The 24,651-nt window shown below is 43.9% G+C and overlaps 1 protein-coding gene across 13 annotated transcripts in view; it reads left to right on the top strand.

The window, feature by feature from the left end:
• ST3GAL1 (ST3 beta-galactoside alpha-2,3-sialyltransferase 1) overlaps positions 1-24,651 on the top strand; it is a 77,938-nt gene that overhangs the window by 38,078 nt on the left and 15,209 nt on the right. For all 13 annotated transcript variants that reach the window (XM_066336426.1, XM_066336482.1, XM_066336472.1 and 10 more), the window contains 2 exons: positions 13,798-14,567; positions 24,194-24,390. In XM_066336426.1, coding sequence (XP_066192523.1) covers positions 14,256-14,567; positions 24,194-24,390 — 509 coding nt within the window. In that variant the 5' untranslated portion in view covers positions 13,798-14,255. The remainder of the gene's footprint in view (positions 1-13,797; positions 14,568-24,193; positions 24,391-24,651) is intronic.

Genomic DNA, 24,651 nt, shown 5'->3' with positions numbered 1-24,651 from the left:
TTTAGTCAGGAGAAAAGGAGGCTGAGGGGAGACTTCCTCTACAACTCCCTGAAAGGAGTAACCTTGTGGGGGTCAGTCTCTTCTCCCAAGTAGCAAGAGATAGAATGAGAAGGAACAGCCTCACACCATGCCAGGGCATTTTTAAATGCTCTGTGTGTTTGTATGGGATATTAAGAAAAATTTCTTCACCACAAAGGCTGTCAAGCATTGGAACAGGCTGCCCAGAGAAGTAAGGAAATCACCGTCCCTGAAAAAGTTCAAACAATATATGGATGAGGCACCTGAGGATGTGGTTTAATGGAGACTTGACAGTGCAGGGTTAACTGTTGGACTCTTGTATCTCAGAGGTCTTTCCCAACCTGAGTGATTCCATGATTCTTGTCCCCTGCACTGCTTTGAAAGCCAGGGTGCAGCTTCAGCTTGTAAGCTCTGCAGAGGGATGCTGAGGTGATCCCAGAGAGTTTGGTTTTTATTGAGGACTGAGAGGATCACAGCACAGTGTTTCATCTAAAGGCTGGGCTTTTTTCAGTTTCTTCTTTCAGTCTTTTAAAACTGTTAAGAGTTTGAGGAAGCACATTTTTTGCTGCTGCCTTATGATCTGGTACTGATAGCAAATCACTTGAGAGGCAAGAGAACTTCCTGTAGTGGTTGTTTGTGGGGAAGGAGTTAAAAAGTCATCTACTAGTTATGTGTGACTGGCTGGTACTGCCTTTGCATGGGAGGAAACCTCTCAGCACCTCACCCAGCTGAGCCTCCCACGAGCCCATGAACGAATGTCCAGGATTGGAGCCAAACCGTCTCAGTTTCGGGTGTCAGCCAGGAACTGCACCTCTCCGAGGGCTCTGAGGGGTGAGCAACCTTGTCCTTGGCTGCCATTCTGGCTGGTAGCTCCAAGAACAGAAATGACTGCAGATATTTGTAAAGCTCAGGAGAGATCACTTTGCCTACCCACGCCATGGGCTGTCACTGTGAGCCTCACTGCCGTGCGTCTCTCGTGCTTCCTCACAGAGGAAATGAGAGATGCACCAAGTCTGCCATGCACACAAACCAGAGCAGGGGCAATGAAATTTAGAAGCAAGAAATACAGGAGGCTGCAAAATGAGAACAATTTCATGCAAAATGAGAACAATTTCCATCAGCTGCAAGTTTCGAAACATCTTGGCAGCAGTCATGCTGGGAACTGGAAACTTGGAAACTTCATTTTTCAAACAAAGATCCAGCAATCCACTGAGGGACAGTAACCCCTGGAATCCATTCTCTTTTCCTAAGGATGGAAATTCTCCAGTAACAGCAATTACCAAGTACTGGATCATCCCGTATAGCTGAGTGTGACAACACTTCTAGGGCTGGGAAATCACATTTCATTTTAGAGGAAATTACAAACAATGTGACCTTCAGCTGATGCATCTCCTCCATAAGAAGTCATAGGTCAGTTCTGAGAATGTCTGAGTTCTGTTTGTAATGACTTCGCTTTGGATGCAGTCATTATTTTTCAGCATTCACTTTTTATTTTTGAACAAGAGAGGCATAGTATAAAAAGATTAAAAACTCATATTATCCTGTTTAAAACCAAGCCAAGCAGAACAGTGCATTTCCCAGAGTTTCTTGGTATACATTTTCTTGCAAATCTTAGAGAGATTTTAATTAGAAGTTTCTTTTTCCTTTCCTTAATAAAGGCAAAACAGAAATAAAAATCTTGTAGCTGCCACTTTCAAAGAAAACTTCTGGACACAAATTGGTAGCTCATTTAAGAGAAATCCCAAAACCCCAGGGCTCTGCTGCCTGTGGTCACTGGGGACTGTTAGTTTTTAACAGTGTGCCCATTAAAACTTGCCAGGAGTTTTATTTCTAGAGCAAGTTGTGACATTTTCATGAACTCCATTTTAAAAGTTACCATGAAATTTTTCATCAGAGTGAGAACAGGGTCCCACATTTACTGGAATAGTTATATGCACAAAGCCTTGAAATCCCAAAGAAAAGCCTCCCTGTCCCAGTGCAAATGGAGAGATGATTTTGGTGGGGAAAGGGTATTTCAGTGAGTGTGGGATCCTGTTCTCAGTGTTTGAATGAGAGGTGTGATCTTGAACCCAAGGACAGAATTTAGCTTTAGACGTTGCCCTCCTGTGGGGTTTGTGCTGACAAAGGGATCTCACAGTTATGGTCACTTCAGGACAGTGACACTGAGGCTGAAGCTGAGGTTTCTGACAAGCACCAAACCAAACAGTGTAGGACTGGTGTTTGTTTTTTTGTCGATGCACAAGAAGTTCTTGGTTCTCTGATGTGTCACTAACTGGGAAGATGCTGGGTAGTATTACTGGGGAAAAGTCAGCAGCTGGGACTTCTCCATTCTGATTCAATAATCTGGAGCCCAAAGGACAGAGATCTCCCCTCTGTCACTCTTTGTCGTAGGTATGAGGGTACTTTCAGGCTGATGTTCCCACAGCTGGCCTGCTACAGCTTAGTTTCTAAGTAGCATGCTGGCAGTACTGCAGAGGGCAAGACCAAAACAATATTGAATTGGTCAACACTTTCTTGTGTTAAAATTTCTCCTTTTACAAAATCAATTATACCATTTTAGAATTGAAAATTTAAGTACTAAATTAATTGAATCTTCCTCTGCTAATTATTTCTCCATGGCTAAGTGATACTTTGAATATCTCTTTGAATGAGGAAGCCCTTAAATATTCAAGGATTGCTGGCTACCTTAGCAGACTCCTTGTTTATGTTTTAGCCATCTAAATAAGACAACTGGAAAAGATGCCATAGTTGTGTACATGTCTGTGTGTGTTTCTCCAGCATTCAATTATCAGCATCCAGAACCTCAGTATTACCATTTTTAATGCAGTTCAGGATGCCCAGCTGAGTGCTGTATGTGCAGCTCTGATGTATGCAAATCCATTTTGCATGCAGCTCTTGACATATTTTCATATTCAGGATTATGGGAAGCTTTTTGTGTGCCGCTTTGATGTATGCTAATCTTTGTTTCTCTAGAAACACTTTAAAAAGTCCAGACAAGTAGACGATATTTCTTTTTCACTGGAACCTGTTTTTTTTCTGTACCCAGGCTCCCACACAGTTGAGAGCAAAGCTTCTCACCAGTGGTGTGCTGGAGGGCCATATTCATGTGCCCTACTCTGGGCAGCTGCTTGAATCCATCAGGTATCAGAGACAACCTGAGATCTAGCAGTCCTCTGGATAAAAGGCAGCCTAAATCATTCATTTCTTTCTTAACTGTCACCTGTGTTGTAGATGCAGGGCAAAAGCTGGAATGGGAACCTCACAGGTGGAGGCTGGGTGATGCCTGGGCTGGTAGCAGAAGCACTCAGTGCAGTTGGATCCAAATAGGTCAAGTACACGTATTAGAGACATAAATGATGAATCAATGAAAGTGGTTGCCTAATGGCTTTGTGATTCTGGCTTGTAACATAGTATATTAATTATCAAGTGTGTTATTTATATCTCTAATATAGTTTATTGTATCATTTATAGACTTCTCGTAAACTTTCTGTGGCTGCCAGAATTATCACAGTGTGCACAGTAGATGAAAAACTTGGAAGTATTATTTTGTTCTTGCAGGGTTTGCAGTGGATGCCAAGTCCAGACTATGCACAGATGCTAAAACACCTCTGAATTTAATTGTGGGTAGTTTGACACCTTTGTAGCACCATAAAGACTAAATGTAAATCCCAGGTTAATGAATGAGAAAATCCCTGTGGTGTCATTAAATCTTCCCCAGAGTGAACTCAGTCTGCCTGATGAATAAATGTTTAATGCAGTGCTGTGTCAGATGGAGCCATCGATTGTGAGAGAAACGCTGTTGGTTTAACGAGGATCCCATCAGCTGAGCTCCAGTTAACAGCCCCACAGTGCCAGCAACTGCTTGGTATTGCTTCAGGGCAGAATCCCAGCAAAGACAGTCAGAGGTGCTCACATGGGCACAGAAACATTTTTCCTGGATTTTCCTAAAGTTTTGGGATTATTGACAATATAATCAATATTATCATCATCACTATCTAATCTTTCTTAGTATTCAGAATTGTAATGCCATGAGATCCCCTGCAGTGCATTAATCACTTCAATCACTTCCTTAATGTCAGAAATTAATGTTCCACACAACACATTCTTTGAAGTCAGGAACAACTGTGTTTATAGCCACATGCATTTCCCTACAGCTTTAACCAAGGAATAGGCTGGTGAATATTTTTGGGTGGATATTTGCAGGTGGTGTAGCAAACACCTGTGGTTGGGTTCCATTTTGTAATGGAATTGCATGGCTAGGTTTTGGTAGTGAGACTGGGGTTGGGGCTGCAGGGTTGGCTGTCAGAAGCTGCCCCCATGTCCAGCATGGGCACCTGGCAACCCACTCCACACCTTTAGTTCAGAGTATTCTACCTGAAATGATCCTATATCCTCCCCTGTAATCCCATAAATTAAAATGAATGCATCTACAGGGTTTTCCCTTTTCAGTCGTTTTACTTTGCATCTGTTTGTACTACTGCTGCTATCGTTAATTAGTCACTGTGTTCTTGAATTACATGAGAATGGCTTTCTTACTGTCTTTGGTGAATTAGCAAGACTTTAAAAACAATCCATAGTCATCCTAACATGAAGCTAAAACTAAAAAGAAGTGGCAGGTTTTTTTCCTTTCTCTGACAAGGAGTAAAAGGAGTGCTTTTATTTAGAGGGTGGTGGTGTTTTTGTTTTATTTTGAATTTCGAAATGTTTTGGTATCCTTTATTTATCAAAAGTTACACATTTTCTAGAAAAAGCTTTTGCAAAATGAAAAGTAGATTTCTTCATTTAAAATGTCATAGGTTATTCTTTTTTAAAAAATCTTAGAGAAAATCAAGATGAAAAATAGATTTCATATTGACAAACTGGTTTGAAACAAGACAGAAATAAAAATAAATTGTGCTTGAAAAACTCCTTACCAGCTCAAATTCTAGACTTGTCCTATCATGAACCACTTAAAAACTCTTCTAGGTGCAAACACACATAGGTGTCCTGGAAATCCCTTTGATAACTCTTCTTTTCCAAGCAGAGGGTAGCAGAGCTTTGATCACAGCCTACAAATCATGTAATGGCATGGGAAGGATGTGGAAGCACAAGGGCAGTCTCTCCACCATGGACTTTGCTATCAAAGTTTGTCAACAGGAATCAAACAGCAATTTTTATGTGTCCAGTTGTCTGCTTGAATGTTTTTAAAAAAGTCTTTGAAGTTGAGCAGTTCACAGAGATAGAGTGAATAAATCTTAGTGAGCGAGTGAATTTTAGTTTAGAATTTTCACTATAGAGTTACTCATTTCATTATCCCAGCTATGGACTCTTGGTATGCAACCCAAAAAACTCCCATCCCAACCCACAGTGAATATTGGCCCACCACAGAAAAGCTCTCATCCAGCAGGTTGAACTTATGTCTGTCTGCCCAGCACTGCAAACTACAGGATAAGGAAAGAAAAAGAGAATTTTTTAAGAACTTGTAACAATGTATTTGCTATTTAAAACATTGAAAATGTCTGTGGGAAAAAGGATTTGGAATATATAAAAGAAAATGAAGTACCACCAGGGAAACAGAGGTGCCATTTTCTGATTAATGGAGTGTGTGCAAAGAGGTAGGGCTCCTCCAAAATCACTTTCTAGCAAGACAGGGGATGTGGAAGACATTCTGACCAGCAGCTTATTTTTCCGATGTTGTTTTTCAACACATCCCTGGTTGACCTGGCAGACTCCAGCCTCTTGGCCGTAAAAGCTACTGTTCACAACTTGGCTGGACAGTTCTGTCATTCCAGTGATCCTATTTTGTCCTGGAAGTATTTGAACTGAGGATTGAGCCAGGGGAATGGACCATAAACAGGTCAGCAGTGGAGCTGCACACTAAGTTTGAATTCATCAACACATTCAGGCCTTTTCCCTGGCCTCTCCCAGTTTATCTCATGGTTGTTTCCTGGTATGAAGATGAGGCTGAGTGCTCCCTTGGCACTATAATGACCTGGAAAACTTAAGAGCAAGCCCCCACTGGCAAGCAATGGTGCATTACCAGTGTGCTTTTCTTCATTAAACCTGGCATGGTACCAAGCCTGGCTGCAGTAACAAAAGGCCATTATATGAACAGTGACTTACTCACATTATAGTTCCCAGTGGAAATAAATTGATGCTGAGTTTATCTCCACGGTCCCGGACATTCATGTGTTTCCGAATGATGACTGATACCCAGGTGAATGTCATCCTTGCAGTGCTGGTGCCACAAGTGGAGGGAGCTGGGCTCTTACCACCCTTTCCCTTCACCCCACACCCATTTTCACTTCTCTCTCAAGGCTGCAAGTCAGGAGCTGTGTGAAGAGATGATGGCGGGGGACATGAAATTTATCAAATAGGAGGAAATTTTGTTGAGATAATAGAATGGATCATAAGCATTTTTAAATCTTAGAATCACAGAATCATCGAATTGAAGTTTGGGTTGGAAAGGACCCTTACTCATGATTTAGTCCAACAGGACCCCTCTGCCATGGGCAGGGACATCTTCAACTAGATCATTGTGTTCAGAGTCCCATCCAGCCTTGTCTCCATCACTTTCAGGGATGGGCATCTATCACCCTTCTGGGAAACCTGTTTCAGTGTTCCTCCACTGTCACTGTAAAAAATTCTACCTTGTAGTATAAATCTACCATCTTTTAGTTTAAAATCATTTTGCTTTGTCACTACAGGCTCTACTAAAGAGTCTCTCCCTATCTTTCTTAAGCCCCCCTTAAGCACTGGGAAAGTGCTCTGAGGTTTCCCCAGAGGCTTCTCTTTTCCTGCCTGAACAAACCCAGCTCTTTCAGCCTGTTCTTCATAGGAGAGGTGCTTCTCCTCAGATCTGCTCTCAATCTTTTCATCCCCTTGCCTGTATTGACACCTTGGGTTGCTGTTGTTGAACCTCATGAAGGAGATTTTGGATCCAGATAATCTTTCATGGCATTTGCAGTCCCATTCAAAGCAAAATTTCCCACTTGGCCTGAAGTCATGAGTAAAGAGTGTAGCCCATGGAAGACAGCACAATTAATCCTGGGTATTAACATTGTGATTTCTTCAGCCTTTGCAAGAGTGAACTCTTGGAATGCAAGGGAGGAGGATGTGGTGGAGGAAGAAATATCTTCACCATGGTGGGAGGTGGCAGGGATGGCAGTTCTCCACACCCAAGGATAAGGGCAGACTCGTTATGTTCTCCATGCCAGGTCCTCCAGCCCTTTCTTCAAACACTGCAGGGGAGTTTTCATTTCCAGACCACTCAGCAACAAGCCTGATAAAGTCTGCCAAGATAAATACTTGTTTTGAGGCCACAGAATGAAAATTCCCCACTCAAGCTCCTGTTGATCCCATACACATCTTGCACAAAAAGGTGCTTGTTTACCCTGACCGTGCAGACCTGTTATGCACGTAGGCAGGACAGGCTGTGTCAGAGTACCAGGGAGATTCTCTGTTGACCTGGCCAGCCCAGCCTGCTGCCAAACTGCTCACTGATAAGGCACAAATTGGTAATGATTTTTTTTTCAGATCACTGGCACCTAAAATGCTGCACAGGTTACGCTCCATAAACCATCTCCAGTTTTTCCTCTATTCACTGTGATGGATGAAACACTGCCCAATAGCTGGCTTCACATTCAGGAAATGTGGAAGAGCTGCTGCATTCAAATTTTTCTGAAGCTACTTCCTTTCATGGCTAAAATGTTCCTGAATGGTTTTGTTTTCCAGGCAGTGTTGATATGAATAGTTTGAGTTGCTTGGAGTGAACACTTTAATAAATCTGAGAGCAATATACCAACTATCTTGCCTGATTTCAATGCTGTGATGCCATTTGACAGTGGCAGTCAAACAGATTTATGCCTCTTACCGTGGTCAGTGATAGGGCAGAAGAGTTACAGATCATTTTCTCATTGATTGAATGGCAGGTGAGACTTGGGTCTGCCTTTCTGTCTGTGGGCACACAGGACAGCAGCACACATGCTATCTCTGTGAGGATGTAATGATGGACAGGAGAAAGGAGCTAGTGAGCTCTGAGACACAAAACACAATCTGATTTTAATTAATCACAGAATGGTTTGTGTTGGGGGGGACTTCAGAGATCATCTAGTTCCAACCCCCTCTCTGCTGTGAGCAGGGATACCTTCCACTAGTCCAGGCTGCTCAGGACCCCAGTCAGGTTGGCCTTGAACACTTCAGGGATGAGGAATTCTTTGAAATCCATAATGTAATTAAGGGATGGATGGATGGATGGATGATGGGATGTGGCAGATTGTGTTTTCCAAATTTGTGTCATGTGATGGCTTTTGGTGCCCTGTGAGGGCAGGGCTCACCTTTGCCTGCCAGAGCATCAAACAGTGGCAGAGGCTGGGCTGGGGCACAGGCAGCATCCTGTCATGTCTCCAGGAGGCCTTCAGTGCTTGGTGAGACTGATCTGCTGGAGCTGAAGGACATGGACCAGAGGTCTGACAGGGGCTCCCAATATCATCTGGTTGAGATTCACACTCACTCCCTGTGCTCAGCCCTGACTGTCTGCCAGGCTGTCCTGTAATTCACATTCTGTCTCATGTAGCAGAGGCTCAGAGGTCCCTGGTGAGGTGTCAGACCAATGAAGTGTTTCTTTCTAAATGTCAGCCAGCTCTGATCAGGGGGAGGTGGGTGTTGATGAGCCAGGGTAGGGCAAACACACTGTGGTTTGGAGGGAAACAGTTCCCTCCATTATTTCTCTCCACGCCTAGCACAGACCTGGGGTGTGAATTTATGTGTTTTTCCAGGGACATGCTTTTTGTTGCCCTAGAACGAGATCTTTCATGGTGCTCTGGGCCCTTGTGGGTACAGTAAGGCAAAATTTAACTTCCCAGGTCAGGGCTTTGAGACCAAGGGTTGCTTGAGTAGTTACTCACAAGAATTGTGGACAGGAAAAAAGTCTTCAAATGGCAGAAAGGATGCTTAGGGACACACTGTCGGTGCTGCCAAACTTACAATAATATAGCTGTCAGTGGCTTAGCTGAGAAACTACTTAATCTCTGTAGGTTTTACAGGGCAGGGATCTGAGCTGTGCTTCTGAAAATGGGCACTTGCAGTTCTGCTGCTGAGGCCTTTCTAGCACAGCACATTCTCTTGAAGTCAAAAGTGCAGCAAATCTTGAACTTACTCCTTCAAGTGTAGAGTTTTCAGCTGTAAAATACTCTGGGATGTCCAAGGGTTGTGTGATGGCCATCCTCAGTCATGAGAGATCTGCAGCAGGTCACACTGGCCTTTCCCAGATTCCAACAGGGCAGGTGGATATGTGAGTTTTGAGTCTAAAGGATTTGGGGACCTTTAAGCTGTTCAAGCTCTGTGTGGAACAGTGGCAATGTCTCTGTGCCAGAATGCTGCTGTTCCCTGTTGCCTTTGTGCTCTTCTGCCTGATATGCTGTGCCTGAAAAATGCTGGTAACTTCAAACTAGAGAGTGTTTTCCACACCAGGGTTTTAATGTGAGTTACAGACCAGAAACGCTGGATCCTGAACCATCAGTATCTAACATGAGCTAGCAAGGATCTCCTCAACATGGTGCTGGTACAAAGCGCTTCTTTGCTAGGAAGGTAGGCATCAAAAAAGAGCAAAAAAAGAGCCAAACACCAATGTACTGGGACATTTACAGTGTGGGGGGATGAGTAGTAGTAGTATGATGATTTTTTTCACAATGTTTTTTCATTACTATTTTCTTCATGCATTTTGTCTTAGACCCATCCATTAAAAGAAATAAAAAAAAATATCCATTGTCCTAATATTGTGTGGCTGACCACGCAGATCTTGTGTAATGCCCAAATGCACTTCCCCTGCACCCCATAAGTTGTCCCATGGCCAAGGCAGCAACATATCTGAGCCCCAAAGGCAGAGTTGACTCACCTGGGTGAGTTTCATGCCTGAGGCTGAGGCTGTGCAGGGCTGGCCTGGGAGGAATGCAGGCAGGGTGCCCCTTTTTTGTGTCTGGTTCCCACCTGTCCTTGTGCTCCTGGGCTCCTTTGGGCTGGTGCAGTTACTGGCTCCTGGGATGGGCCGGGGAGCAGCTCCAGCAGGGCATTATTTAGGTTGCCCTTTTCTTTCTGTGCTCCTTTGTGGGTGTGCAGATGAGCTTTTGTCAGAGAACCTGACAAGTGCAGTGGGAATACATTGCTTTTGTAAGTGGATTTGTAAAAAAAAAATATTTCCTTAAGGTGTTAAGAATTAATTTATGTTAGTCCACTGAACTGACGTGGTTAAGCCATTGTTAATTACCAGATTGGCAAGGGACAGGGACGTTTTTCAGACTGTAAGTTTACAATGCAAATAAAATCTACCTTGGATGAGGAAAAAAAAAAAAAAAAAGCTTTTTGTTCCTACTTTCTAACGCTTGAGAAGACAATGACAACAATCTCAATTGACTGATCCTAGTATCTTTTACAGTGTAAAATGTAGACAGAGGATTAAGCCTGACTCTCACTTCGGGCCATTGGATCACCCTGGACCCACCTCTACACTCAGGACTGAGTTTGGAGGAACTTATGTCTTCTTCTGAACCCACCTCTGTGGTCTTCCTGGGACATGACCCTTTGCATTTTCCCTGCACTGCAGATCACTGGGTATTATCAGCATAAATAAGCTGTCCCAGGGTGCACAAAGGTGCCTTTGACATCGGTTGAAAGAGGAGGGAGTGGGAAGGTAGCAGGCAAAATCCAGACCAGAAATAAGACCTTAAGCACCCAATCACTTAAGGTAGCTTAACCTGCTGCTTGCACGGGCTGAGCTGGGATCTCTGCACACAGGCACAGCGGCAGGCATGCAGCATTAAGCTCTGCTTATCTCTCGGGGGACTGTAGCTGGGAGAGGGCTGGGCACTATATCTCCCTACCTTAAGTCCCCAGAAATTGTTTCTGGGTCTGAGGCCAAAATAGCCTGTTCAGAGATGTGCTAATGCCGAGGTTGTGCCAGGGGTGGTGATAAGGATTGTGGCTGTTATCATGCTACTTGCTTGTAATGGCTTAATTTAACTATCACAAGTAGTATCCAGAAGTGAAACATTCCCAGCAGCTGGGGTTGGCATCCCTGCGTGGTTTCCCACACCACTCCCTGACCTTCCACTTCCCAGCGCCTTGGTGGATCCTATGGAAACACTTTTGCAAAGACTTTTGCATCTTGTGTGAGCAGAGGGAAGGAGACAGACACAGGGATAGTCTGAGATGTGGTGCAAGATGCTGTGAAGAACAAAAGTAATGTTGTCTGAGTTGGATTTTACAGGTGTTTTAAGAAAGCAAAAAGAGGGAAGAAAGCTCTAGGACACACTGAACTCAGGAAAAGGTTTTACATTCATTTCAGTCGCCCTTTTCCTCAGACCATAACTCAAATATATAGTCCCTGGAGCCTTTCTGTCAGCATATATATAAATTTATACATATGTGCATGTGTGTGTGTATGCATGTGTGTATATATTTCTATCATAAGTATCTATAGGAAGCATGAACATTCAGAGAAAACTGTAAGTAGTAATAATTAAAATAGAGTATCCAGTGTTCACATCCACAAGGGAAAAAGGCCTTGGGAACTCTTCCCATCACATGCTAAAAAGACACAATAATTAGGAATTTGAAGACATTGTTGCCCACTGTGTAGACACTGGTTTGGGTTTTTTCCTCTCCGAATTATAAATAACCTTAGCTGAGTTACAGTAAATAAATAAATAAATCTGGTGAAATGGGTGCTTGCTTTGGAGGTCAGAACAGTTTTATCAACAATACTCCATTTTATAGGCTTTTCCAAGAAAGGCTGGATAATCCCTCTCCCTTCTCCTCTTAAAAATACAACAGAAGAGTAGGAGCTGTGTTTACAAATACTGACTTGGCCCAGCGCTGACACCAGCGGGGGGTTGACCCACCAGCATTACAGCTCTTGAATTATCCACTCCATAAATGGAAAATCAATTTGCTTCTGGGATTCAGCATGTTTTCAGGGCTGTTAGAGGCTGTGTTTTTGTTTAAACTCACAGCTACATCCAGGCTAGGAAAGCAAAAGTGTTTGGGACCGTTCTGCAGCGCAGAGAGCCGCTGGCATGGATGGGGCTGTGCACTGGGGCTCTTCTCCTGAGCTCCTTTTCTGGCTCTCCAAGGCACAGTGGCAGCATCCCCATCATGTCTTTAAGGCTGGGATTCCTGAATTTTACCCAGGGGTACTTCAGAAGATTTCTGGTTAATGTAAAAACTTCCTTCTGCAGCGTTAAAGTGAATGCAGGATGGTTCCCTGATTTACTGGTGCAAGGAGCCCAAGCAGATGGGGTTAATAAAGCCCTTTGTTATCCAGCCTGACCCACTTGTCAGCCCTTGAGCTCCTATAAATGCATGTGGAGGGGCCAGACTTAAAATAAATCTCGAAGCATTTGGCAAAGAGCAGCTAATTGAAGGGCACATGCTGCCCATCACGTGCTGAGGAGGATAAATCTGAGGCAAAGGCTTAAAACTGAGGTCTGTTTTCAGAATTAGCTGTGTGGGACTCTGTAAATATTTACATACCACCTCTAAAATCCAAGCTGTTTCCAAGGTGCTGTGTCAAACCCCTTGGAGAAGCGGTTTGGCCTGGGGCAGCTCCTTGCAGGTTCCCAGGAGAGGAGCCAGCAGGAAAGCTGGGAGGCTGCAGCTGCACTTCCCTCCGGTCTGGATAAACAGCTCCTTCGGGTGATGCAGTGAGGGGGGTCCTGCATCAGTGCCATGCACAGAATGGGTTAAAATGGTGAGATTTCATGGTAGCAGCAATTTTGCTGGCTCTTTGCTGGTCTGAAGCCTGCAGCTGAGCAGTCAGTGAGACTTCTCTCACTGAGTTTTCATTTGTTCATAAATTGCACCTATTCTGACATGGTTGCTTTTCTGATGTTTTTTTCCTACCTTTAAAAAGCACAACAAAACAAAGAGTGTTATTTAAGCAATGGCACTTAGGGACTTTTTGTAAACTTCTGAAGTTTTATAAACAACGTGTTTTTCTTCCCACAAAACAATGCCTATCCCACAACAGCATTCCCACAAAACACTGTGGGTTGAATGGATTCATTTTATGACTTTTAAAAACTTGTTTAAATCACTGCTGCCAGGCAGGAAACAAGAGGGAGGGGAAGGGAGAGCAGCTCTGGGTCCCTCTGTACCTCCAAAGCACCTCTGTGCCTCTCTGCCTGGATTGGGGTCAAGCTGCTATCACTTACCTTTCCTTGACAGAGAAAAGAGGAATTTTCCATGTAAAACAAAGGCCACTTGTACTTTGATTTCCCCTGTTTGTCCCAGGACATATGAGCTGTTTTTGCTTGGCTTTTTCTAATCACAAATCCAACCCCAATCTTAAGAAATTAAGCTGGCTGGGGAAAGAAAGAGAAAAACACTGATTCATCTTCCTCCCTATCCTGCTCCTCCCTCCTTTGTCGGGAACTTGCTGTTCAGCTGCTCTGAGTTATGAATACTTTGCTTCTTGGTACCTTGTGGCTATCAAGGTCAGCATGAAGGAGGGAGGTGAGTCATTGTCATTCAAATAGCTACAAGCCGTCATTCAAATAGGGCCAGAGCAGAGGCTGATTCAATACAAAGAGATTCAATGTCGACAGGTCTATGCTCTGCCCTTTCCAGAATTTCATCCTCAGTGTGCAAATACAAGAGCAGAGCTCGAAGCCAGGGCTGCTGTTTTGAGGGCTCTTACCTGATCAGAAGTTCTGGGATGGGGAGGGAAAAGCAGAGAAATTAATTTGGGAGGAATGAAAAAAAAAACCCAAAACTGACAATTCTTTTTTGTCTGTGTGTCTCTAGGTTGCAAACTTCTCTCCATGGCTTAAATGGACATCAGATCATGTCTCTTTGATGGAATGTACAACCCCAGAAAATCCGATCCTTCAAGAACTAAATTCCAAGAAAAAGAATACAACTCTTTCTACAATCTGCTTGTTGTAATGTATGGCTTGTTCTCACACACAAAACCTGAGTTTTAATTTCTGTACACGGAAAGACAAGGGAGGTTAACAACAGGACACAGAGAGGTGGAAGGAACTTTGAAGCACTGTGAGAAGGTGAAAGGAAGTACCCAACTTGCCCTTTTTTAAGCCCATTTGGGGAAGATGAAGCTTCTCCCTTATGGCTGGAAGTAGTGGAGTCAATCTTCCCAGCCTAAGCCTGGGCTGGTGACCGGCAGGCAGCTGCTGCAGCCTTTCCCTTTTGCCTTGGCCCTGCATTGTTCTCAGCCAGAGGCAGGGCAGAACCCGAGGGCAAAGATGGTTGTCAGGAGGAAGAATGTGAAGATGTTCACCTTCGTCTTCTTGCTCATCACGGCGACGTCGTTTCTGCTGAACTACACCCACCAGGTGACCACCACCACCTGGGACCCCAGACAGCTGGTTGTACAGTTCTCAGAGCATGTCCAAAAGCTCTTCAAGCACCACCCCAGGAGACCTTGCAGCTGTCACACGTGCATTTCGGAGCCGGGGCGTTCCCTCTGGTTTGATCAGAGATTTAACTCAACTATGCAACCTTTCCTGACCTCACAGAATGCCTTCATCCCAGAGGACAGCTACAGGTGGTGGCTGGTAAGTGGGGGGTGTGGATACAGCCCCGATTTTGGGTGATGGTGGTGGTGTCAGTCTTCCAGGGATGCCAAGTGCATGGAAAGAGATGTTTTCTGCCCAAAGCATTTGCTGTCTCAGCTGACAAGGCAGAGTTGGAAGGAAGTGGGTGTTTGTGCTGCTGTTTAGCTCAGCGGACTTGGATTGCACATTCTTCCTCCAAGCTAGAGAAGTCCTTGACAGAGTTAGGTGGTAGATCAAGAATTTGCAAATGTCAATACTGTCATTTTCTCCCTTCTCTTCCAAAGACCAGGCTTTGTAACCCCTCTGCTTCTGCTTTAGATCTTTTGGCCATTCATCAAGGTGGATAATCAAACTAATTGAAGTGTGTGTGAAGTGTGTAATTCCCCCAAGGCTCTCCCTGCCATAAGATATGTAAATAATTAGCAGGATTAAATGGGAAATTATTAATTCCATGCGTATGAAAGCATTCTCTATTGTGTAGATTTTGTAGGCTGTAAGCTGATTGTGTAAAACAGATCCAGAAAGCTCATGGGTGGCTGTGGGTCACTGGGAAGGAACAGCCTCAAGTGTGTCCTTGAGCAGGGTGGTCCAGCTACCCCTTGAAGCCTGATCCAAGCAGCATGAAAACGAGAGGACGCCTTGTTCATAAAGCACAGAAGAGAAAAAGATGCATCCCATTATTTTGCCTAACAAAAGCCCCTTTTATGTTCTCTTGAAACAAGACTTCAGTTGTTTGATTTACTCATGGCTGTGCAGCTGAGGTGCTAAAGTGCAGGTTCTGCTGCAACAACCCCAGTGAAATCACACTGCACTTGGTTTCCCCCTCTTCCAGAGAAATAGTCCCCTGTGCCTTTCTTTGAACATATAGCAGCCTGCAGCTTGGTGTCTTGCAGTGAGCACAACCCTTATTGAATTCTGGGCTTTCAGGCCTTCTCTGGCACCCTGAGGGTGCCTCTCCAACAGACTCCCACTATGGCAGTGGGGACATTTGGGTTTTGAAAGCGATGTCAGGTCCTGTGGGGATGAGCCTGTATGGAATTTATCACTTCTCACTCTACTGGCTGTTGCATTTAGTGCTGAAAAATAAATGCCACAGAACTCTGCCATCTTTAATTGTTGTATAAATGATATCAATGTTTTATGATGAGGTCCTCCTTTTGGCAATGAGTATCAAGTACTCCAGGTGCTGAATCTTTTCACCTGCCCCCTGGCCATGACTTTGATTTCCCATTGCTTGTGGTTTTTCTTGCAGCTTTCAGACACTTTTCCTTCTGGTCCTCACGTTTGTTGTCTGGACTTTCCTGGAGCCTTGAGAAGGGAAGATGGCAAACTCAGGTCCTTGCCCTTGCCCTGGCTTGAGGTTTCACCAGGGAGCTGGATTGATCTAACAGAGCTGAAAACTGAGCTGACAGTTTTCAAAGGAGTGGACATACCTCAGACTGAGCTCAGTAATGAGAGGATGAGGTTACTCATGGACACCATGAGCAAAGCCACTCTGTGTTCTGCACTCAGAACTCATTGATTTAAGCATGAGGCTTGAATGCATTCTTTCTTAGAAAAAAAAAAAAAAAAAAAAAAAAAAAAAAAAAAAAAAAAGGAAAAAGCTTGGGACTTAGTACAGAAGTCTGAATATGTTATGTTCCTTCTTGTAGTGAAGCAGAAAAAAAAAAGAGGCAGTGCTTCCTCAATTTACAGAATCAACGAGGTTGGAAAAGACCTCTGAGATCATCAAGTCTAACCTGTGACTGAACACCACCTTGTCAACCAGACCAGGGTACCAAGTGCCACATCCAGTCTTTCCTTAAACACCTCCAGGGATGGTCACTCCACCACCTCCCTGAGCAACCCATTGCAATGTCTAATCACCCTTTCTGTGAAGAAATTCCTTCTAATGTCCAGCTTAAACCTCCCCACCCATAGTTTTAGACTGTGTCCTCTCGTCCTGCTGCCAGTTCCCTGGGAGAAGAGACTGACCTCCACCTGGCCCCAACCTCCTGTCAGGTGGTTGTAGAGAGTGACAAGGGCACTCCTGAGCCTCCTTTTCTCCAGGCTGAACAATCCCACCTCCTTCAGCCTCAGTCACCTCATGGGAACTGTGCTCCAGACCCTTCACCAGCTTTGTTGCCTTCTCTGGAACTGCTCCAGCACCTCAATGTCCATCTTGAATTGAGGGGCTAAGAACTGGACACAGCACTCGAGGTGTGGCCTCACCATTAAAAGTTCATCTCAACCTGAAATAGATTTTTTCAGAGGAGGTTCGTTGCTTTTTCAGCAAAATGAAAAAAACAGGCTTTCAGAACAGCTGAAAGTCTCCCCATCCTAAACAAAAGCTGTTCATTAATTTTCAGGGCTGTCTAACCATGTTTTAGAGTTTTCATTTTTTTTTTTAATTCAGATCAAGTTCAAAGGGAATGCACCACTTCAGAATACAAAATCAAAGCAATTTTCTTTCAGATGGTAAAAATAAATCTTCTAAGATTCCTAGACTTTTTCAGTCTTCAGTCAGGGTGCATGAAGTATTTTGATGTCCCACATAACTGCATTGTGTATTGGAATGTTTTACTTATGAAAGTCTTTGCCCTAATGTGTAGTAGATGGAGAAAGTGCCCTGACTCCTCTGAAAGATGGTTTTGACTAAACCCCAGGCCTCTTCTCCTCATTGCAGCTGATCCCTTATGTACACGTTGCTTTGGGTAAGCTTTTCCAAGACAGTGTCATTCCTTCAGTAAATAATTCCCAGGTGCATCCTGGGGGCAACTCCCTTTTCGCTGTTCATTTTTAGGCTCATCTTCAAAGCAATTCTGAGATTTTGGCCAGTCTTTGGGAAAACATTGCTCATGGCCATGTTTCATTCTTGTGTGCTTTCCCAACTCAGTAATTTGTGACTTTTTGCTATATTTGTACATAAAAACGAGGCATGAGGAAACCTGAGATTGCTCAAACTTCTGTTTGAGGTGGGAGAATGACTGTATGTTCTCTCTCAGGAGCTGATTACAGACTGTGGCTCTCTTGTTGAGCTGTAACTGGGGCTCTGAGATGCACCGGGGCTCTTTATCACACAGCTGTGGCATCCCTGTCATGGGGAGACCCATGTGATGTGCTGCCCTAAAAGCAGGCAGGGCCCTTGCCTGTCCACCAGGCTCAGTCTGCCCGCCCTCCCCCTTAACCCTGTTGCTGTAGATGTGAGTAAGTGCTGTTCATCCAAATAGTCCTGCAGCATTAGTACCCCTCCTGTACTAATCAGTGAGGACTGATTTCAGAGATTAATTACTAGTATTGGAGACAAAGGGACACTTGGGACTAAAGATGGTTTCCCTTGCTTACATGGCTGCCAGGCTGCTTCATGGTTTATTTGGAGAATATATAGTTTGAACACTTTCAGCCTGGTAGGATGTGACTTTCAGAAGGACTATTCCTGCTTGCTCTGAATAAAGCTGTTTGTGTGTACTGGATTTAGTGCTACCACCTGTGCAGGTGGGAAGGAGCAGGGGAGAGAAGGTCAGTGCCACCATCCCTGCAGTGGATCATCTTGCTGCATGGGGCAGGGCTGCTCCAGAGAGGCCCCTGAAAATGTACCTGGCTGTTTCTTTGTTCATGGAAACAAGGAGGATGTTGTCAGGACTGTTCCTTTGCATCTCATTTGCTTACATATACACAGCTGATAAACTGTCCTCTCATTATTTTAGTCAGGTAGCAAATAATGGCCCAAATTCTCCTCCCATGTACACCCCTGCAGCTGCTCTGTACTTTTTGTGACTTAAAGTTGAATTGGAATCCTCTACTCTCAGGGAGGATCTGGGCATTAATAACACTTCAGGCTGTGAACATTTTGTTAGAAATTCCTTCCTCCCTCCCTTTTCTTCCTCTTACCCTTCCTGTCTCTCACTTTCTCTCTTTCTCTCTCCTCTGCCTTCCCTCATTTTATGCTCAGGGACTGTGAGAGTGTTTTTGCAAGGTGGCACCTGGTGTTACGTGATACATTCCTTTCTGTTTATATTTTCTTTCCCACTTCCCTGAGCTGGTTCACCTGCAAGTTTTCCATTGTTTTACCATGACACAAATGCTGTGGATGTTCTCACTAAATTTAGTAACCTGTATATAAAGAAACATGGCAAGACTTACATGCTGTAACAAAGCACAGCATTTATTTATAGTTTTCTTGTTTTGTTCTAAGGGGTGGATGCATTGTTCTTGGTGGTCAGAAAGTATAAAAAATAGAAAATCAGAACCTGCTGTTCTAAACCCAAATGTTGAGGTTGAAGAATTGAAGCTGTGATAAGTAAATTTAGGCTCAGAATTTCCTGGCAATATTCTCTGTAGCACATTTTTCATAAACTGTCATAAGAACTTTTATCTTGAGTCTTACAATGTTTGAGAGTTTTGCCTTTTCTTTGGGAGAAAGCTCAGATCTTGGGGCTGTCTTATTAGCATACCTAAAAGAAAATATTAGTTTAAACTCATTATGTTTGTAGGTAAAATGTAATATATGGCTTAAAAATTTGTTTTCAGCTGGTGAACAAAGAGGCATCCCCACCCAGCACGTGCTGGGGAAGCTGGGGCAGCTGCACTGATTTTTAAGGCAACAGCAGAGCTGCTTGGCACCTGAGTCATGCATTTTGAATGCTCTCTGAGGAAAATGTGTCCAAACACTTTGATCATCAGAAGTTTCCTTTGAAACTGGGATGCTGTCTGTGAAAGCAATTCAGAGGGCTGAGCACTTTGAAGGTGTTGTAGCTACCAGATCACTGCAGAAGGTAGTACCAAATCCCAAATCCAGGCCAGGCCCCAGGCTCTGGTCCCAGTACCTGCCTCATGCCCAGTCCCACCTGCAGCTGAGCTGCTTGGCTGTAAGTGTGACATTTAGACCAGATTTGGACATATGGGAAGAATCTGACCCTGGGCCACCTCTTGCCCACATTAGTCCAGCTGGGCTGGGGCTGCTTCTCCCACGGTGAGGACAGGTGGATGTGAAGGTGGTCCAAGCTCACAGGTCTCTCTCAGCATGAGGGTCAGAGAACTGTAGAGGTGACCCATACCAGCCATGGAAGTCAGAAATTCTACAACTCAGCATATTATTGTGTGTTATTTACAAAATATATATGCACATATATATTTATATTTGAAAATGTAAATGTTCTGACTACACAAATCATTAAACAAAGCTGAAACTCTTGAGAGCTCCTTTAATCTTCCATTTCAACTCTTAGATGCATGATAATTGAAGGACATTAAGTATACCAAGAATAAAGCCATATTTTCCAGACCAAAGAGGCATTTTCAAAATTGATGATTTCCTTTTAAGCTCTCCATGAGTCTGTAGAACAGAGCTTACCTGGATTTGCCCCATCAGACTGTTGCTAGGATTAATCTTGTAGCTGGGAAGCGTTGCATGAGTGTTAATGCCTCCAAGCTGCAGCAGTGAGGCAATTAGTAGCTGTGCAAAAGAGATTCTCATGGAGCTTTATTTGCTCTTTATCTTTTGAAAACAGTTTAAAAAATTTTAGAAAAGCCACAAACCCCAATATTGCTACCCCAGTGTCCCCCAGGCTGCCTGGCTGAGTTTTGGCAGGGCTGCCTCACCAGTGCTGGCTGCTGCCAAACCCACAGCTGTACCTGTCTCTCCACCACGAGGGTTCTGCCTTGGTCCATGTTCTGTCTGCATCTACACCACACCAGTGATTGCAGGCTAATCTATTCTACCTGCTAATAATTTGGGATTTTGAATTTCTGCTTAATACACTGCCAAACATGGCCATGGCTGCAGGATGCACACCAGGAGAGCTTTCCTTTGGAGTTCTGACTCCTTTGAGGCCCCAAGATAAGAAGGACATGGATGTCTTGGAGCAAGTCCAGAAGAGGCAATGAGGATACCTGGAACGTCTTTCCTGTAAAGACAGACTGGGAGAATTGGGGCTGTTGAACCTGAAGGAGAGAAGGCTCTGGGGAATTTATTGCTGGCTTTCAATATCTAAAGGGGCTACAAGAGAGCTGGACAGGGACTTGTCACAAGGGCATGTACTGACCAGACAAGGAGGAATGGCCTAACCTGGAAGAGGGCAGGTTTAAGATGAGTTATTAGGAAGAAATTCTTTCCTTTGAGACTGGTGAGGCTCTGGCAGTCTGGTTGCCCAGAGAAGTGGATGCCCCATCCTTGGTAGTTTTCAAGCCAGGTTGGACAGGGCTTGGAGCAAGCTGGTCTAGTGGGACCTGTCCCTGTCTGTGGCAGGGGTATTGGAACAAGATGATCCATGAAGCCTCCTCCAACCCAATCAGAAAACAATTTGTGATTCCATGACTGTAGCTGTGTTCTCACCACTCCAAGCCATTACCTCTGAGCAGCCTTGGCTGAATTCACACTCTCCCTTTGCAACCCCTTAGCCAAGCTTTGGGTATTGCTGCTTGGTAGTGCTGTCAGTGTGATGGTGTTGGAGAGCCCAGTGAAGTCCTCCGAGAAGTTTGGAAAAGCAGCAAATCCCTTGTCACCCTTAGTGGAGGCATGCACAGTCATGGGGAGGGAACAACAGGCTTTTCCTTGGAGGGCCATTCATGTGTAAAGAAAGGGAGTGCATGAACTTTGAGGGTTCTTTTTTTTCTTTTTTTTTCTTTTCTTTTTTTTTTTTTTTCTTGCTTGCTTTTTAAAATAAGATGCAAAGCCAACTAGTTCACTTTTATATGTGAGATGGAGAGTTTCTAAGGCAAGGAGATGATTTAGGTAACTTGTCAATCTGAGCTCTCAAATACAGTTTTTAGCAATCTAAGGCAGAGAGTTGACTCTCAAATGACACTCAAGTATTTTATGGAGGGAAGCTGGACTGTTTATTGATCCAGTGATATTTTATATGTGGACACAAGATGGGTTAGGATGCTTTATGATCTTGGACAAAATGTTGAACTGCTTCTTTAGATGTGCATATTACTTGCACAGACCTATGAGAAAAGCAGCCACTTCACTCAGGACACAGGGGTGAAATATTTCAGTGTAGTTAAGGCCAGTTTTAGCAGCTATTTATGCATATATCCCTGTCACATATCTACAGCACTTGGAGCGAGGATGCTGTCCTAGCAGAGCCTGCTGTGGCTCTGCCTGGCACAGAGCGGACAGACTTTCATTCTGTGCTTTTTGTTGATTTATAGGAAAGGCCAGACTGGTGGGAGCTTGCTAAGGAGGGAAAAAAATTTTTTAAAAAAGACAACAATACTCAGAAAAAAAAAATATAGGACAAAAGTTTGGTGTGGGAAAGTGAACTGTAATCGGCTTGTAATTGTAATGCTATTAAAAAGGTCTTTTTGCAATAAGCCAAGCAAACATTGTGCAATAAGGAACTGTGTGCATGTTAAGTCTGAACATTTACAAGCTGAATATGCCTTGGAGTTAACCAGCTTTGTTGCTTCCTCTTCTCTGTTTTGCTGAAACATCAAAGACTAACCAGTGTTGATAGAAGGTTAGGCCTGAAATGTATAATTCAATCAGATAATCATTTCAAAATCAAAACAGAGCACTTAAAATGAGTTAAGGACAGATGTCTCTCATTGTATGGATGTTCAGCACGCAGTGCAATAAAGTCATCACCCTATTTCAGGTCCTTGAGAGAATTTCTAACATTAGTAATGATCTATCCCATGGAAGTTGTGTAAAACAGAGGGATTGTAGGACAGTAGTGTCCTACTTTCAGGTTGATGTTGGTTCCCATGTTTCAGTTTGGTTGCAGTAGAGCTACTTCTAGATAGAAGCATAAAAGAATGGTAGGTGCCTGAGCTCTGTAAATGGAGGTGCCTATCCAGGATGTTTCTTACTATTTTAATGCAGAAAAAAATGCATCAATACTCTATGTTTTTCCCTTTTCTGATGCTGTCAGTCTGGATGAACTTTAACTTTAAAAGGAATACTCAGAATTTTCTGAAAATTGCCTTCCTGTTCTGAATTTTCTTAGGCAAAATCAGTTCAAGAATAAGATTTTGATGGGTTTCCTTTTCATTTCTTAAAGACAGTTAAGAGTCAGCTCATCTTTACAGAGAGAGTGAGTGTATATGAATGTATGCAAAGGTCTGTTCAAATAACTCAAAATAAGTACCTTTTTCAAAAAAATACTGTATTTTACTACATTGTACACCCATACTACACTCTGTGACATCTATGGAATATCAAATTATTTTGAAGGCTGCAGGTTTTCTAACACTGTTTTTCTCATATTCGGAGTACAAAGAACACACAAGAGTAGATATGTGATCATGTGTTTGTTGCATCACACACAAGTTTAGAAGATTACCTATTTTATTTATGTAATTGAGCCTTGCACTGAATAGTGACATACATGGTCATAATTACAGCACTTGTCTGGTCATCCTAATTACCTTGCATCCTAATCACCTTGTGCAGTCCATATACAAGTATATAGATTAGGAAGGATTAGTGGGAAGATTAAGTCTGTGTATGCATTTCTTTGTCTTCTTTGTTCCAAGTTCTCAATGTCATCTTCTAGCTCTGAGCTCCAGAGACCTGTTGTTCATTTCAGTTCAAATAAGGTCCTGCAAAAAGCACAGAGTTTAAATAAAAATTACAGTGCTGCACCTGCTTGTGTTTGTGTGAGAGAGATAGCAGGACAAATTAACAGTTCCTGGAGCAGTCAAGGGAAACACATTGGAAACTAAAGCCAAATTAGCCCAGGCCATTCCTGGGAGTCGTGGGAAAAGGTGTTTCTTTTCTCTCACTCCCTGTCTTTCCATGCCCTGGGCTGTCAGAGCAAGACAGAGCATTTTTGGCCCATTTTGTGCTGGAGCTGTTCTCCTTCTGTGAGCTGAGAAGCAAGTGGCACCACGAGGGTGGGCAATGCTGTTTGTGAGCATGCCAGCACTCCAACCTCTTCAGTAAATCTCAGAGAGCTAAGCCCCAGAAAGGGAGTGTCTGACCATCACCTGCCCTGCACCGTGCCTGTACCTCCCCAGTCCAGCCATTGTTTCCACCATGCACCACAGAGCTGCAACAGAACAGTTTCCATCCATGGCAACAGACACAATGACCAAGGTCCGGGTGGTTTTCTTCATCCTGGAGAATTTTTTTTAGAGGATTATACATCTCCAGCACGCAGGGCTAGCTTTAGTAGAGTTTCTTATTGCATGAGCAGCTGGTTCCTCCACAATTCATTTCCCTCTCCCACTCCTGGTATATGCCAAAAATTGTGGCAGGGATATCAGCCACTTCTGTCTTCCATCATCTCCCCTGAGACTTTTCCATCATTTGTAGGGGAGTTAAAAGAAATCTTATACATATCCTAATAGAAGATACCTGACCCAGGGTGGGTTTAGGCTTATAGAACACCAGAGGAGTATTTATTCTGCTAAGGCCAGCCTCGGGGAAAATGCTTGAATCTATCATGACTAGATAGAGACTGAGGAAATGTGGGAATCTGATGAGAAGGAGAGGAAAAAGGAAGCCAAGTTTAAAAAGTTAAGGGGTTTTCCACTTGATTTTTTTCACACTTTGGCTCCCAACCCACAGCCTTGTACTGCAGAAGGCTGTCTCTGTGGGTAGATGCAGGAATGCTCTTTGAGGAGGCATTTCAAGCCCTCTCTAGCACACGGAAAAGCTGCCTGTGTTGGTGACCTGGAGGGATTTTTCTCCCTAACAGAAACTGCAAGGGGAGAAAGCCCCGAGGAGCCTGAACACCACTCTGTCAGAGCTGTTTGGGCTGATCCCTGGGGACAGGGACCCCCTGCAGGAGCGTGGCCCCCACAGCTGCCGGCGCTGCGCCGTCGTGGGCAACTCCGGCAACCTGCGGCAGTCGCAGTACGGCCCCGACATCGACTCCCATGACTTTGTGCTCAGGTGAGTGCAAACCGCCTCAGATACACTTGCCTTTGTTGTCTAGAACTCTCTGGTGCCTGGCGGGGGAAGTGAGTGAACAAGGTTTCAGGTTCTGTCTAGTGAAACCTGGTACTTAAGTCTGAGCTTCAGGGGCTTAGACTGTGTGCATGACTATAAACTATGTGTGTTGGCAATACGACCTCGTGTTTTAACTTGGACAAAAAAACATTAATAGGTATTGATACATAGCTTGTTCTGCACAATGCATAATTGCCTGTGTTA

The sequence above is a fragment of the Sylvia atricapilla genome, chromosome 1, assembly GCF_009819655.1.
Source record: "Sylvia atricapilla isolate bSylAtr1 chromosome 1, bSylAtr1.pri, whole genome shotgun sequence".
NCBI lineage: Eukaryota > Metazoa > Chordata > Aves > Passeriformes > Sylviidae > Sylvia > Sylvia atricapilla.
The sequence above is the reverse complement of the archived record's forward strand: the minus strand, read 5'-3'. Positions and strand labels throughout refer to the sequence as shown.